This window comes from Nomascus leucogenys, chromosome 20 (genome assembly GCF_006542625.1).
Source record: "Nomascus leucogenys isolate Asia chromosome 20, Asia_NLE_v1, whole genome shotgun sequence".
NCBI classification, from domain to species: domain Eukaryota; kingdom Metazoa; phylum Chordata; class Mammalia; order Primates; family Hylobatidae; genus Nomascus; species Nomascus leucogenys.
In genome coordinates this window covers 33332777-33348732 of record NC_044400.1, presented here as the reverse complement: position 1 = coordinate 33348732, position 15956 = coordinate 33332777, and the positions used below count along the sequence as shown (strand labels likewise).

The 15956-nt window shown below is 61.9% G+C and overlaps 1 protein-coding gene across 1 annotated transcript in view; it reads right to left on the bottom strand.

Annotated features, from left to right (window-relative positions):
• Window positions 1-293: 293 nt before the first annotated feature.
• The window catches only part of MYO7B (myosin VIIB), a 100935-nt gene continuing 85272 nt past the window's right edge, over window positions 294-15956 (bottom strand). Inside the window, exons 27-47 of the mRNA XM_030800982.1 lie at window positions 15749-15868; window positions 14476-14649; window positions 13497-13724; window positions 12252-12419; window positions 10685-10802; window positions 10457-10583; window positions 9229-9392; window positions 7963-8144; window positions 6882-7012; window positions 6393-6550; window positions 6003-6156; window positions 5342-5497; window positions 4663-4768; window positions 3735-3848; window positions 3338-3425; window positions 2790-2896; window positions 2109-2294; window positions 1687-1803; window positions 1383-1466; window positions 1096-1215; window positions 294-696 (exon numbers count right to left, since the gene is read on the bottom strand). Coding sequence (XP_030656842.1) covers window positions 595-696; window positions 1096-1215; window positions 1383-1466; window positions 1687-1803; window positions 2109-2294; window positions 2790-2896; window positions 3338-3425; window positions 3735-3848; window positions 4663-4768; window positions 5342-5497; window positions 6003-6156; window positions 6393-6550; window positions 6882-7012; window positions 7963-8144; window positions 9229-9392; window positions 10457-10583; window positions 10685-10802; window positions 12252-12419; window positions 13497-13724; window positions 14476-14649; window positions 15749-15868 — 2904 coding nt within the window. The 3' untranslated portion in view covers window positions 294-594. The remainder of the gene's footprint in view (window positions 697-1095; window positions 1216-1382; window positions 1467-1686; window positions 1804-2108; window positions 2295-2789; window positions 2897-3337; window positions 3426-3734; window positions 3849-4662; window positions 4769-5341; window positions 5498-6002; window positions 6157-6392; window positions 6551-6881; window positions 7013-7962; window positions 8145-9228; window positions 9393-10456; window positions 10584-10684; window positions 10803-12251; window positions 12420-13496; window positions 13725-14475; window positions 14650-15748; window positions 15869-15956) is intronic.

Here is a 15956-nt window from a genome sequence, read left to right as displayed (position 1 = left end):
TATCAGTGCCCCAGGTTGGGGGAAAGGACAGAAGGTGTGAGGAGGGGCTTGGGAGGAGGACTCTCCCATGAGTGCCCCTCCCCAGTCTGAGAAACAGGAAGGAAGGAAGGGAGGGGGAGGAAGGAAGCAGAAAGAGGGAGGGATGAAGTCATTTCTGGAGAATGCAGCTGCCCTCCAGGTTCCCTGGGGGAGTCACACGGCATTTTGGTTTTTCTGCAGCTCTCTGCGGGCCAGAGCCTCCTAGGCCCCCTGTCCACCTTGTGCCACAACTTGCACCCTCAGACAGACACACTTCTCCTGCTCCAGGGGTTTTTATTGAACATTCTGGTGGGGTGGGGTTGGGAGGTGTCCTCTCAGCCATCCACCAATAGCCTGGGGGTCCGAGACTCCCGACCCCACTCTGGGCCCATCTTTTGGCCTCTCTGGGCAGCGCCCAGGACAGAGGGGGCCGCTTGTGGGGCTGAGTGGGCTTTGTATGGGGGGCAGCATGGAAGGCTGCCTGCCGAGGACAGGCCCTGGGCTAAGAGGGCCTGGGAAGGTGCGCCAGGCTAGAGGTCGGGAAGGGCGCCTGAGCAGACACGCCAGCATCTGCTGCTAGGTGCTGGCCAGGGCTGGGGCCTTGGAGCCCCGCTGCTTGTTCATGGTACTCAGGAGCTGCTGCACATATGAGGTCAGCAGGTCATCCATCTTGTAGCCCTGGACAGGGGACAGGGTGGGTCAGAGGCTGTGGGTGCAGAGGGCAGGTGGGGTTCCTGGACTCAGGGACCACCTTCTCCTCCTCAGCAACCAGTGGTGCAGGGCATGGAGAAAGGGAAGGCGGGCTCCTGCCATTGGGGGCGTCATTTCTGCCTGCCCTGCTGGAGCTGGGTCTCCCTCCCTCCTCGGAACGGGCCAGGGGTGCAGGGGGTCCCGCCTGGCCTTGCCACCTTGGCTGCTGATTCTGGGGATGCACCCAGTCCCTCTCCAGATCTGCTGGCCCCGCCTGGGCCCTGTGACTGAGCCCTCTTAGCCACTTGAAAGGGGTGAGGGTGGGGAACCCAGTCTCCAGCAGCTCCATCCTATGCATCTTGGCTAGGAGAAGGGACCTGAGCTCACCAGGGAAGTCTCGCACAGCAGGCGGCTGCCACGGCCCAGGCTCCCCAGTGCCATGTGGAAGTAGGTGCTGCCGCTGCTCCAGCTGGAGATCTTGGTGAAAGGATAGGTGGTGAGCAGGTCCTGGGGGCAGAGAGGGTGGGTGGGCAGGATGCCTCCAGAGCCTGTGGGCTCTGTGTGTGTTAGGGGACAGGAGAGAGGCAGGACACACCGCAGAGGTGACTACAGCCCCACCTGCACGGGTCCCTGGACCTGGTGGCCCCCAGCCCCTCCAGAGGCCCAGCAGCTACCTTGGTCTTGGGGTGGATGAGCAGAACCCCATGTCGGTTGATGGCGATGAGGATGATGTCTGGATAGGAGGGCTCTGAGGTTTGCTGGGACGGAGGGACACGGCGGTCACAGTCCAGCCCGGGAGGCCAGGCTGCACCTCCCAGGAGCTCACCTAGGCCACACGCACATACACACACACACCCACGCCCTCCAGCCTGGAGGCCAGCCCCACCCAAGATGTGTGCTGGTCGACGCTGGGCCTGCCGGGGCAGAGCTGAGCGGAGCCTGCTTGGGTAGGAGGCCCAGGCATGGGGCAAGGTCTACCTTCACCTCGAAGAAGGCAGACCCGAAGGTGGGCCACCGGCAGATCCACTTCAGGAAGGCCACCTTGGCCTCCTCCACTGTCTTGTCCTTGTGCTTGTCATAGGCCAGAAGGATGCTCTGGGGGACAGAGGGCCAGTAAGGACTTGGGTGCCCAGAGGCCCCCCCAAAGCCCTGGTGGGGGCAGCATTTGCCTACCCCAGGGCTAGTACGGTGGGGAGGGGAGGGGAGGAATGCAGCGTGAGACAGAGTCTCAGTGGTGCTGTGGACGGCGTGGGAAGGCGTGGTGTGTGCAGAGCCAGCCCACCCTCCACACCACCCATGTGCACCCATGTGATCTTGGAGCTCAGGCAGGGCATGGCACTGGGGCAGGGTCCCAGGGAGGAGCAGCAGCCCGAGAACCCTTCCCCAGCCCCATGAGGGACCTTTTTCCACTCCTCTGAGGACGTCAGGCGTGTGAGGTTCTCGGGCACCAGTTCCTTCAGGATCTTGGGGACACTAGCCAGCTGGGACCGGTCGTTGTCGAACTGGGCCTTGTAGATGAGGCCCCCCAGGTGGATGGCATCCTCCCTCGAACACTTGTGGAATCCTCGCAGGTACTTGGGCAGCTCCTGGGTGGTGGACACACTAGGCATGCTGGGTCTCTGGCTGCGGCCCACCCACCCCCAACCTCTTTCCCGCTCAGATGGTGGGGAACTGGGGCTTAGCCCACTCCATCCAGGATGGACTGAGCAGGGTAGAGAGTTTCAGGCCAGGGGAATGACCCTGAGTCACGGCAGGGCCCCCTGACATCTGTGTGGAGGTGATGGACTGCTCCATCCATGTGGTTGGCCCTGCAGGCCACGGCCACTGCTCCATGGGCCACAGGACCCTCTGTCCCACCCTCTCCAAGTCATGCTGCAGGTGCCAGTGCAGTCACTGTCCCCAAACATTGCTGCCCTCTGCTCCTGGTTCCAGAGCCCTCAGGGGCTTAGTCTGCCTACCACATGGGCTGGTACCCAGGGCTGAGGCTGGCCCTGCCCTGGCCTGTTGGCTTCTACAGCCTCAGAACAGGTGTGGGAGGATGGGGGTGGCCCCAGTGCCCACCAGGGCAGCCTGCCCGGTACCTGGTGGTAATGGAGTATGGTGTCCGCATTCACATCCTTCCCCGGGGATATGTTGAGCCACAGTTTCCGCATGAAGTACACCTGGTAGGGGAGCGTCACGGGGGCCCCTGGGCGAGGGCCAGCAGTGGGCACCAAGCCTGTCCCAGCAGGTGCACCAGCCCTGACCCCCTGCCACCCCCACACAGTGCCTGCCACCTTCCTGCCTGGAAAGCCTCCACCCTTCTTCCTCCCCAGTCCCCACATTTTCCTTCAAGATTAGTGTAGAGGCTGCCTTCTTCAGGAACGTTCCTGGACTCCCACTCCTGGCCCATGAGGGTCATGCCCCTCAGCCCCGGGGCATCCTTCATCACTCCGCGGTGCAGCTACCTCTGTTCCTGCCTGAGCTGGGAGGCCCTCACCGCCGGGCCCCAGGGCCTGGTTGTCCCCAAAACCCAGGGACACACGGGAATGAATGGATGGATGAATGGGCATGGGCCGCATGGAGGCTGACAGTGCCCCCTCGCCCCACCCAGCCACGCTCTCCCCCAGCTCCACAGAGGCCTCCACACCTTCTTTCTGGGGCTTGCTCTTCTTCACCCAGTCAGACACCTGCCTCAAGGAATCAAAGAAGAAGTCTCCCTCCTTCTGGCTGATGACCTGGGGAAGGGGAAGGTACAGGGAAGTCGGGTGGCTTCTGGGGACTGTCCTCCTGAGAGGTCCCTGCTGGGCTCTGGTCCAGTGGCCGCCTATGGCCTGGGTGCTGCACTGGAGTTGGCTTTGCGTGGGCTATTGGCGTGTGGAGCTGGCTCTGCTCCAGGACCCCACCTACCTCCATCTCAGCAGCCCTGGCCGTGCAGCCTGGTTTAGCATGGGTGCCCCTGGCAGGCTGAGACCCCCCCAGGCAGCACCTAGGGCCCCGCTCACTGCCTGCCCGCCCGCCGTCTGCCCAGCCCCAGCCAAGCCCACCTTGTCTGCAATCTTGATGAAGAGGCTGCAGCCCTCCCAGGAGGCCAGCTGCAGCCTGGTGGCAATGCTGTCACACACATCCCGCACCCGTGTGTTGGCAACTACCTCCAGCATCTGGACAGAAAGGCAGCTGGTGAGGCCCGGGGCCTGGCTAGGGGCCAGCACAGCCCAGGATGAGCCTTCCTAGCCTGGCACTTTTGCTCCGTCATGAAACCTGGGTTGGATGTGGTCTGCCCTGAGCAGGGCAAGCCTCCCTTCCAGAACCCTGGCCAGAGGATCACGTTGTTTAGTCCCAGCATTCGCTGTCCTGGGGCCCCGGAGGCCTGGCCTTTTGACTCGCCTTGAGAGTCCAGCTGCCAGACTGTGGGAACTTCCTGTTACTGAGACCCAAATGTCAAGGCCAAAAAGACCATCCTGCTGTTGGAGAGGGCGTGAGGCGACACTGCCCACCTTGGCCTCTCAGCCCACTTGTCTTTGCTGCCCCTGGTCAAGGCCTCTGTGTCACGGCTGGGTCCTGGTGGTCTTCCACCTGTCCTCTGGCCCCTTTGTTCCCCCAGCAGCCATGGCAGGCTCTGTGCACAAGACACACACAGTGGGGATACCTGCTCTCCCACACCCCAGCTGGTCAGAAGACCCTAGGGGCCCCCAAGTCCTAAGACTCACCCTTGCTGCCCACCCCTCTGTCCTCTCTCCTGTGTCCTGGGCCTGGATCCCCCAACTCATACCTTGGGACTGGCCTGACTTCTGAAGCACCCAAGGGCAGGTGGGGCCTGCATCCCATGGGGAGAGGGCTGGAGACTGTTGAGGATGGGACAGCCCTAGAAAAGGCCCTCCGGGGTTACCAAGGAGCAGGCTGGGCCAGGAGGGAGAGTGCCCTATGGCCTCTGGAGGCCTGAGACTTGCCGTGCAGACCAGAGCAGGGCCTCACCTCGCTGGTGTCATTGGGGAGGTAGATCTTGTGGCAGATGCGGGAGACGTTCTGCTCCACGGCCTCCACCTCCACCTGGTGCGGGGGCTGCTTCCGGGGCCCTGTTCTGAGGGGGACAGTGCGTGCTGCAGGTGCCACTCCCACCCTCATCCTCACCCATGACCCAGCCCCGACGTGGGCACTAAACCATGTGCCAGAAACAAAAGAAAACCCCAGTGACCATCACTGGGGTGGTGCCAGCCCCTCGCATGTCCCAGGGGCTGCCCCTGGCTCCATGCGGCCTCAGAGGCAGTGATGGTGCAGCTGTGCCCAAAAGCCTGGGGCACACATGGGGAAGGGCCAGGCCAGGGGCTCCTGGGGAGGCACCAGCGGGCAAGGCTGGCAGTGTTCTTGTTCTTGCACAACAGGGGCATCGGGCAGGGGCCAGGGACTCTGGCAGGGCCTCTGTGGGGCGCCCACCTCCCTCTGTGACCATGGCTGCCACTGAAATCATGGCCACTCTCACGGTCAACCTGCCCTCCTCACGGCCATAGGAGGCCTAATCCTGCCTCCCAAGCTGACACCGGCTTCTGGAGAGGCCTCCCGGGACCACGAGCTCCTGGAAGGCTGGCCAGGCCCCACAGCATCCCAGGTCTGCGGGCCCAGGGCCAATGCTGGGGGCTGGAGGCACTGGGCTCACCTCAGGACCCTCTGGATGCGGCGGCTGCAGACGGGGGCCAGCAGCTTCCCCCTCCGAGTGTCTATAAACTTCTGGGCGTGGGGCAGCAGCCCCTTGCTGGGTGGGAAGAGGCCCGTGCACAGCCACAGCAGCTGCCAGCCCCGCTCCTCGCTGTGCCTGAAGGGTGGCGTTTGTCAGCCGGGAAGGGCCCCTCAGGGGGCCCAGGCCAGGCAGGCACCTTGGGGAGCAGAGATGGATGTGAGAGCTGCCTGGGGTCTAGGGGGCCCGAGGGGGAGGGCACCTGCCAGGCTGCATCATGCCAGCTGTGCCCGGCTGCCCGATGCCACGGGCTTTCACACCTTCAAGACGGGGGTGGGTAGGCATTGCACCCATTTTGTGGAAGAGGACACTGAAGCTCAGAGAGGCCATGGCCTGCCAGGTCACACACACAGGGTGGGAGCAGGCAGGGCCCAGGGCAGGGCCATCCTCTCCTGCTCTGACCACCCCTAGGACATCAGCAGAGCAGACCAAGGGCCCCAACCCTTCCCACTGCTGATGCAGGTGCCCAGGCAGGGGTTCCGCCACCACGAGCTGTGGTGTCCTCTCTGAGCCTCAGTCTCGCCTCAGGGGCTGGGATGAGGACTGAGGGTGCCAGCGCGGACTGGCCGCCGCCCCACCAGACCTGTTGGAGTTGTGCGTCAGCTGCTTCAGGATCTGGCAGTAGACCTCGTCCTGCAGGGCGGGATGCTGCAGGGCCAGTGTGAAGATCTGGTCGGTGAGCTCCAGGGTGGGCCAGGCCTGCCGAGAAGGGTAGTTACCCATGTACCGGAGGATGGGTGTGGCTGTCAAGGAGCATGGTGCTGGGGCGGCCCCACGCTGACACAGACTGGGGATAGATGCTGACCCCAACCCCAGCCCTGCGGTGAGCCATGTGTGGGCTCTGCCCCGCCACTCCGGGTTTCTCAGATCTCCTGGGCTCTCCTGCCCTAGAGCACAGCTGTAGGGCCAGGAGGTGCTGGGTGCCTCTGCCCTGGGGTTGACGAGGCGCAGGCAGGCTGGTGGGGAAGGATATCGACAAAGATCTGGCAGGCGATGTCCCAGAGGTCGACGTTGGCGTGGACTCGCTTGAGCAGCGGCTGTCGCAGTGGCTCGGAGGAATAGGCCCACAGGTGGCCCCGGGCACGGGCCAGGGGTAGCACGGCCATGCTCACTATATCCTTCTCTGGAGCCCTGTGAGGTCAGAGGCTGGCGTGAGGCCTGCCCTGTGGCCTTCTCTGTCCCACGCTTCTCTGTCCTCTGACACCCCTGAGTGGCTGTGGGAGGGCCAGAGCACCCCACTCTGCTGTAAGCCCCTCCTGACTTCCCTGGCCTGGGAAGGCCAGGCAGGCTCCACATGGGTGGCGTGGCCTCTCTGCAGCTCTCAGTGGGTGCAATGAGGTGGAGCGGGGCTGGGAGCAGGGGTGCAATGGGGCAGGGTGGGGCTGGGAGCAGGGGGTGCAATGAGGTGAGGTGGGGCTGGGAGGTGGGGGTGCAATGAGGTGGAGCAGGGCTGGGGAGGCACCTGAAGAACTCATAGGAGAACTCCTCCAGGGTGTGTGGCTTTTCCTTGGGTGGCTCCTCAGGACGTGGCTCTGCGAACTGCCCCTCCTGAGCCGCCAGCTTCCTCTTCTCTGGTGACATGGCAAGCAAGCTCTGGAGGGGGCACAGGCCTGTGGGTGCCCAGGAGCCACCGCCCATGAGGCCCTTCCTGCAGGCTCCTCCTGGCCTGGTGGCCTCAGTGACTTGGGAGGGGTCAGGCCCAGGGCTGAACAGGCCAGGGCTTACCCACACCCCTGTCACCTGCCGTGTGACCCAGGACCGTGACTCTACCTCTTGGTGCCTGTCTCCTTTCCCTTGGGAGGATGAGTGCCAATGGCTGTGGCACCCACGTCACCCGTTCTGGGGGCCACGGCACTCTGGGTTTCTCAGACCCCCACTTCCCCAGCTCCCCTTCTCCATGGGGCCACCTCTCACCCCAGCCCTGCCTGCCTAGTCTGCCACCAACTTCAGGCCTCAGCACAAATGTCCCTCCCTCGGGGATGCCTTCCCAGACAGGGTGAGCTCCCCACCCTATTATCTGTCCCTCTCTTTGGTGGCACTTTGCACAGTTGCCATCCATGTGTCATTATCTGCCCAAATGTCTGCCCTGAGGGTGGAGCTGCTATTGTGCCCAGACTTGTACCACAGGCACAGGGCACATACTCAGCACTCAGTATGTACATGTTGCAATGCTTGCCATTCCTGCCTCCCGAGAGGCTGGTCTTTGGGGCTGGGGTGGGTGGTTCCCTTGTGCAGGGAGAGACTTGGCCCCCCCGGGTCAGAGTGTAAATGAGGCAGAGAAAGATTGGGTTTGTCCCCAGGACACGCCCATGATGGAAGAGGCAGGGAACACCCATTTATTGAGCACCTGCTAAGTACCAAGAGCTGGGCTAGCACTGCACACACACCTTGCCGCAGGAATAGTGGGGGCTGCCCAGGTGGCCCTCCTGGCCTCTGCTAGGTGGGCTGCAGGCCCTGAGCTAGGCCTCCCAACTAGGCATCCCAGGACCGCCCCACCCTGCCCTGGGGTACCCAGGCTGAGGACACGGGAGCGTGCCAGTTACCAGCAGCTGTGCCGAGGGCTTAGTGACCGTGGGGATGGTGTAGAGGCAGGCCGTGGGCACCAGCCCCATCTTGCCTGTCCTGTCATTCTGGCCGAGGGTCCAGTTCTCAGAGGCCAGCAGCCCCTGCTTCTTTGTCAGGACCAACAGGTCCCCCTTCTTGAAGGCCAGGAGGGTGGCATCATCTGTAAGGGCAGGGAGGCTGCTATTTGCTGAGGGCTCTGCAGGGGCCAGAGGCTGTGCTGGCATTTTATGGATCATCTCCTTTGACAGATGAAACCGAGGCATAGAGTGGTGGGCAGAAGACCACTCCAAGAGTGAGTGATGGTGGGACTGGAACCTCAGGGGCCTCAGACGGCTGTCACCTGCTGCAGCTGCACAGGCACAGAGCCCCGGGTGGATGGGGGCTCGAGAGCTCTGACTGCAGCCCTAGCCCTGGGAGACCCTCGGAGGGCTGACCAGGAGCCAGGGATGAGGGAGGGGAGGATGCACAGGCTGGCAGTCCCCACGCGTGGCCTGAATGCTGCCTGCCTCTCTAGCCCCCTTCCTTATCTGGAATTTGGAGATGGCAATCCTCTTTCCCTCCTGCGGTGGCCGTGAGGACTGAATGGGGTGATAGGGCAGCACATCTCGGCTGACATTTCTCACTGCCCAAAGACCCCACACACAGCCTCTTCTGCTACATCCTAACCAGCACCCCCTTCTGAAGCCCCTGTACTAACCACGCCACCCACCACCCATGACCGCCCGGCCAGCAGCCTGAGCCAGCGGGGGTCCTGGGGCTTTGTCATGCTCCCCCGTAGCCCACGGACACAGCCCAGCTCTTGCTGGAGTGCTGGCTTGCAGGAGAGCTGTGGCCGAGAACTAGGCTGCCACCCCCTTGAGCTGTGTGACCCTGGGTGAGCTACTTCCATCTCTGGGACTCTGGCCTCATGTCTGTACAATGGGCTAATGGGGTGCTTTTGCAGCAGTGCACTGTGGGGATAGTGTTCAAAGCTTCCCTGGGCTGGGGGCTGGCCCTTCTCAGTGCTTCTGCAGCAGTGCAGCGCTGAGCATATGCAGGGCTGGAGACCACCTCCTTTAGCCCCTCATTTTGTAGAAAAGGAAGCAGTGGCTGAAAGAAGGCAGAGCCTTGCCTAAAGCTGCCCCCACAGAGCTTTGGGGCCCTCCCTCCCTCTGCTTGCCTTGCAGCTGCTGTGTAGAGACGAGCACGCCGCCTCCCTACAGACCCCACGCGCGGCCCTCCCCCCACTTCACCCAGTCTGGCACCTGTGGCCTTCCTGTCCTGCAAGGCCATGGCGAACACGGACCTCTCCTTCAGGCCCTCCAGGAACAGGGCCACCAGCTCAGTGATGGCCACACTGCTGGGCGACACAAACTCGTACTCCTCATGCATCGTGGAGAGCAGTAGCCTCTGCCCGCCCTGGGCCTCCCTGGAGATGAAGGGCAACGTGAGCAGGAGCCCCCTCCACCTCCCCCTGATCCAGCCCCTAAACAGCCTTGGGAGGTGGGGTGGGGGGTCCTGAGTCACAGATGAGGACACAGAGCTGCTCTGCCAGGGCCAGGACCAGGCCAGACACCACTGTGGGTCTGGACAAATGAAGGACAGCGGAGCACAGGACCTCTCGGAGGCTGAGAATGGTGCAGCCCATGTGTGGGGTCGGCTCTGGGCAGATAATGAGGTGGCCGGTGTGCAGGGACACCACAGGGACACTGCAAAGGTCAGAGCTGAGATGAGCTGCCGGCTCTGCCATGTGCTTACTCTGAGCCATCTAGCCTCGGCGTGCCTCAGTTTACACATCTGCTCATCTGCAGAATGGGCGATGCTGTCAGTACTTCGTGGCATACAGGAAAGTGCCCAGCATGGTCAGCCTCAGTGAGAGGTGGCCAGTGGGGAGTGGTGGCCACTGTACACCTGGCACAGCCCAGAGATGCACGTGCCACTCTGTCGTGTGCTTTAACCAAGGGGCGCTCTGGCAGGGCTTGGATGGGACTTCCCAAAGGGCATGGAAAAGTTCCCAGTCAATAAGAGCCATGGAGGCCCATGGGAGTGGGGGTCAGCCCCAGCCTAAGAGGCCCCCCAGCCCTGCCCTGTGCCCCAGGACACACCAGGTACTGTCCCTTGCCGCTCTCCCAGACAATCTGTACCCTCCAGGCCACCAGTTCTCGTCCATGACAAAAAAAGGAGCCTTCTAAATAAGCGCCCGCCAGAGGCTGCATGTTTCCCTGCCCTTTCCGGGTGGATCTGGGTTTCAAAGAGAAGCTGCCAGTGCAACGCATGATGCCCCAACGGAGTACTTCATGGGCAGTACAGCCTGGTGCAGGAGGGTGGGGCTCCGAAGTACAGAAGCCATCGTATATGTTGATTCTTGTCCCTCCACCCCGGCCTGTTACCCGGGACAGCACGCTGCCCCTCTCCCCATCTCTCCCCAAGCCCCCAGATGCATCAGTCCAAGGATTCAGGGTGTAAGAAGAGATCTTCCCTCAGGGCCCGCACCTGTTGGTGGCCAGACCCATGACCTCTGGGAAAGAGAGTTCCAGCAGCATCTTCTCCCGCTGGTCCAGGAAGCAAAGCCCCTTCCAGTTAACAGCCAAGATCAGCTGTGTCTTGGGCAGGCGGGGGCCTGGCCAAGAAAGACGGCAGTGTGAAGGCTGCATGGGACCCCTGGGTGCCCAGCCCATACCCGCTCCCTGCCCCCCGCCCCCCCCCGTCAGATGCCATTACCTGAGAGTGTGATGACTTCGAACAGCCGGGAGAAGAGCAGTGGCCACTGCAGGCGGGCGGCGTCCACCACCTGCTCTCGCACGGCCAGTGGTGTGGCTTGCCTCTGAGTGTATGGGGCCTGAGGGGGGGATCCTGGATGTCACCTCCATCACCTGCCTCCCCTAGTGAATCCCTCACCTAGTGCTCAGGGTAAAAGAGTTGATGGATCCTTCTGAGAAGGCTCTACAAGGCCAGTGTCTGGAGACGGATCCTGTAGGGAGGCACCTGGGACGTCCCCAGGGACTGGTGCAGCCCTATCATTTTTTTTTCCTTTTTGAGACAGAGTCTCGCTCTGTCACCCAGGCTGGAGTGCAGTGGTGTGATCTGATCTCAGCTCACTGCAAGCTTCGCCTCCTGAGTTCCAGCGATTCTCCTGCCTCAGCCTCCTGAGTAGTTGCGACTACAGGCGCGTGCCACTGTGCCCGGCTAATTTCTGTATTTTTAGTAGAGACAGGGTTTCGCCACGTTGGCCAGGCTGGTCTCAAACTCCTGACCTCAGGTGATCCACCTGCCTTGGCTTCCCAAAGTGCTGGGATTACAGGCATGAGCCACCACGTCCAGCCTGGCGCTGCCCTATTCTACCTGGGAGGGGTGTGGGGACCCTTTAGGAGGAGGGAGGAAAGCCATCCCGTCCCCTCATTAGCATCTGTAGGGTGGGGCTGCGCTAGCTGTGGAAGGCGCTGTCTGTGTGCCCCAGCCCATGCTCGCTCTTGCCAGCCTATGCCTTGCGGGACTGTGAGTCGTTCCGTGCAGGAGGGCATCTTTCTCCGAGTCTGTGTCCCAGGTGCCTCTCTTCTTTCTTCTCTGGAGCTCTTCTGTGTCTCTGGGAGCCTCTCTCGGGGACCACCTCTAGCTCCTTGTCTTCCAGTCTCCTTCCTTCCTCTTTTCTAACTCCCCGCCTTCACCCATTCCTCTCCCCAGCACCACTGTGCTGTGTCCATCACCGACTATAATATCCAACCGAACTCTCTTTTCACTGTTTGTTGAATACAGTGTTATTTCTTAGAAAAGTGGCTGGGTACTATTCATATACTGGCTTTGGGAATGTAATAAATCCATCAAATCTGAAGGGTGATTTGAAAATATTCGATATGTATCAAATGTTTAGAATGTCCATACACTCTGGCCCGTGGGGTTCCCATGCACCCAGCGAGGGGATGCTGAGGCCCAGAGGCAGGCAGGGGGGCCCCCAAGGCCACGGTATGGTCAGCAGTCAGCTGCTGCGGGTTCCCTCTCATGCCAAGAAGCCAGGGCCTGGCCAGACACCACAGTGCAGACCAGCACAGGGACCCATCCAAGATGCCAGCTTGGAAGGAAGAAGGTGGCATAGGCCTGTGACAGAGAGCTGAACTGAGTGGGACTTCTTAAACCTGAAGGGACAGGGCTCTACTTAACTGTCAAACTGAGGCTTGTTCCCCAGGGGGTGGGGGTTGTGGGGAGGGAATCCATCTCCTCTGTATAGCAGGAGCCCCCCTGACCTCCCAAAGGAGAGCCCTCAGGTGGGTGCCTGAGCTGCATGCAGGCTGACCTTGGCACAGGCGGCAGTGACGAGGCTCGCCCACCTGTCTGGGGGCTTGGTCCTGTACAGCTTGTGGGGGATGCAGCTGGGCAGCAGCTCCTGGACAGCCTTGCTCTCTGCTGAGGCGCCGAGCTGCACGTAGCAGTGCCGGGCCAGCAGCTCAACCAGCTCTTCCTCCTGCACAGCCCAGGGCACCCACGGGGGCAAGTGAGACAAGTGAGAGCTCCCCCCTTCCCCAGGATGCCCCTGTCCTGTGGCCGAGCTCTTGCCCCAACACAGGGGAGCTAACCTGTGGCTCGCGCAGGACCTTCCCCCTCCCTGCATGCCCTGACTGGGCCACCATGCAGGCCGGGAATCCCAGAGGCCTTGGCCAGAGCCTCACAGGCCCTCTGCCTGAGGACAACGGCTGCTGTCCAGTTCTGGGGTGGACCCAGCAGGGTTGCTCCGAGTGACAAGGCATTTCCTCATCTGAGCTCCAGTCCTTGCTTGTCAAGGGAGACCAGTAGCCACCCTTGCAGAGTTTCTGCCCGGGCTCAGCTGGGCAGGACCCAAGGAGCCCCTTCCCTCTGGAAGACCAAAGCATCTTGGAGCCTGGTGCCCCTGCCACTCCCTGCCCATGCCTCTTCCAGGCGGGCTTCCTGCGCTGCTATGGCCGCCTCCAGTGGGTCCCGGAACAGCATCTTCCTGACTCGGCACAGGGAGGGTTGTGCCTGCTGCCCCCAGAACTTCAGGGACACAGACACTCTGCTTTCTCACAATCCCCTACAAAAGAGCTCCCGGTACGCTCTGCACAGTCCAGATGAGAGCCCCTCCCGAGCCCCCAAGTCAGATGAGGGCCCGGGGCTCAGCGGTGACAGGACTTTCCAAGGTCACAATGCCAAGAAGATGGGGAGGTGGGATTCAGACTTAGGTGTTAGGGCTCCAAGGCCACGTTCTTGACCATCAGGTCTCACTGCCCCATAAACAGAGCAGGAGAGGTGAGGCCAGGCAGGCCTGGGCCCTCTGGGACCTGCTGCCGGAACCACAGACCCTGGAGGCTTGGACAAACCTGTGGCCTAAGGGAGGAGGAAACAGAGGCTGGGCCTGGAAGGGACCTGCACCCTTGTGACCCCCTTTCCTGGCCCCCGTTCCTCTGCCCTCGGCCTCCTGCCCCCCCGCCCCCCAACCTGGCCTCAGAAGCCAGTTGGGTGCCTCCTCTATGGGATGTTTCCCGATGGCAAAGCCTAGGGTGGACCTGGCTCTCAGGCCCCTCACCTTCTCGAAGCTGTACTCGCCAGACCAGACTCCATGGAGGACTTGGCGGTAAATAAGCTCGGTGCTGATGGGATCCTCCTGGGAGTCGTGCCAGGGGGTGAAGAATTCCTTCCGGAAGTAGATGCGCCAGGGTGACTGGCGCTGGCTCTCGCCCCTCTCCTGGGCCAGCTGCTCACACTGGGCGATGGCATCCATCATGTGGTCGCGCCCGCTGCCCAGGGACCAGAACTGAGGCCAGAGTCGGGGAGCAGGGGTTAGCGGCTGTTGCATGCCCCACCCCACGGGGACGCCCACCGTCAGCTTGTGCATGTGGAGGACAGGGCCTGGGGCCCCTGGAGCCCAGCGTGGGCTGAGTGGACACTGCTGAGCCTGTGTGGACACCTGAAGGGCTTCTCCACAAAGCAATGGCCCATCTGCCACTCCCCATTACTCTCCCTGCAGCCCCTTCCCTAAGGAGGCAGATATGAGTCTGGCTGATGTGACTCGGCTCTGGCACCTCGGTTGGATGACTGGTGTGTGTCTGAGTCTGAGGGTGTGGGCGTGGAATTGGGGGTGCCCGTGTGGGTGGTGAGGGTCTCTGCCGGTGTGATCCTCCATGTTTGCTGCAGGGGTGTCCACAGCTCCTGGGCATGAGGGATTTTGGCGCAGGAGACTGGTGGGAGTGCCTGATGTCTGTGCATGGCTGCTGGGTGGGGGACCAGGCGTGCACACGGCACTGCTGGGGCTGAGGCGCAGCTGTGAGGTGACCATGTGAGTGCGGGAGGGCAGGCTGTTTGCTCTGTGTGTGTGTGTGTGGTGTGTGTGTGTGTGTGTGTGCACCTGCCTGTGCCTGGTGCCTGGGAGGGTAGGCAGTGCTGTGCCTGGTGGCTGGGAGGGTAGGTGGTGGCTGGGCTGGAAAGGTGAGAAGGCTTGAGCCTTGGGGTGCTCTCCCTGGGTGTTATGAGGGAGGCAGCTGACGGGCAGGGTGCCTGGCCGGTACCTTGTCATACACGGCGACCTGGAGGGAGAAGCCCAGGTGGTCGCTGAGGCCCTGCTTGTGAGCGATGTGCATGCACATTTCCCGAGATGTGGAGGCTGAGTCCACGGGGACAGTCAGGCTCTCTCCAGTGGCCAAGATGACTTGGATGGGGATGTGCTTCTTGGACTTGACAGCCTGGGGACAGATGAGATTCAGTCTCCTGGCCTCTTGGAACCTATGGACAGGAGGCCGGCCCCCCATCCACCACCTCCCTCCTCTCCCCAGCCCATGGGCCCTGCTTGCCATCCCGTGGGTTCCCAGGGGTGGGCCCTATGAAGCCCCAGGCCATGGGCTTGGCATGGAAAACAAAATTCAGACAAACAGGTGTTTGCCGCTGGAAGCACAGCCACCAGGCAAGAGCAATGGTAGCCACAGGCATCCAGGTCCTCCTGGACCTCCAGTGGGGGCAGCCTCAGGCCATAGTGGCTGCTTTTATGAGAATCCTGAGCTTGGTGTGGTTCAGTGACTTCACCTCAAAGAAGACCAGGAACTCTTGGGAATCTGAGTCCAGGACTCGGGAACATTTTGGGGCCTTTACGTATTGTTCCCTTGTGTCAACGTGCACAGCTACTGCAAGTTCACCTACAATTCCAGGGCTCGTGGGAGGGAGCCCCTGTGGGCTCGGGGCCAGGGTGAGAACAGAAAGAAGGTGCAGCGGAAGTGACCCGCAGCTCCTGGTGTAGGACACCTCGGGCCACAGGGCGGGCACCTGCCAGGGTTAGGCTGGGCCAGAGCTTTGTGTAGAGCCGGGTGCAGGGGTGCTCTTGCCACCCCGGCTGGCTGTTATGAATGACCCTTCCTGAGAAAACAGCGAGAATTCACAGATGACACAGTTGCCAAAGCAGGTCGAGGTGGCACATGTGCCCAATAGCAATGCCACCAAGGATGCCAACCATGGTGTGACTACTGCCCTTGTCACCAAGTGAAATGCCCTTGGAGGGGAGAGCTGGAAGCAACTGGCGCACCGTAATGCTAATGCATGGGTCCGGTGATCTCCCCCTTAGCTAGTGGGGCCCTAAAGGAATATGGATTTGGAGATGGGGGCCACGCTTGGGGAGGCCAATCCCCAGGGGCACTCACAGGGACCACTGGCATGGGAGGTACTGCAGAGGAGATGGCAGGGCTCAGAGGACAAAGTTCTGTCCTAGGAGAAGGCACCCCATGAGCTGTGCTGGGGGTCCCTGGGGGCCTGCACTACCCCACCCTGCCCGCTCCCACCCCTGCCAGCCCCTACCTGCAGCTCCAGCCAGGTGGGGGGCTCCGCACGCACCCCATTGGCATAGGTGCGTCTCAGGCGCTCGGCACAGAAGGGGCCATAGTTTGCCGGCCCTTGGCCGATGAAGTTCAGTAGATACTGGTGGGTGAGGAGGGAAGAAGGGAGGAAGACACTCAGGAAGGCCAGTTTCTACTTACTGCCCAGGTGGACTTAAAAATTATAATAC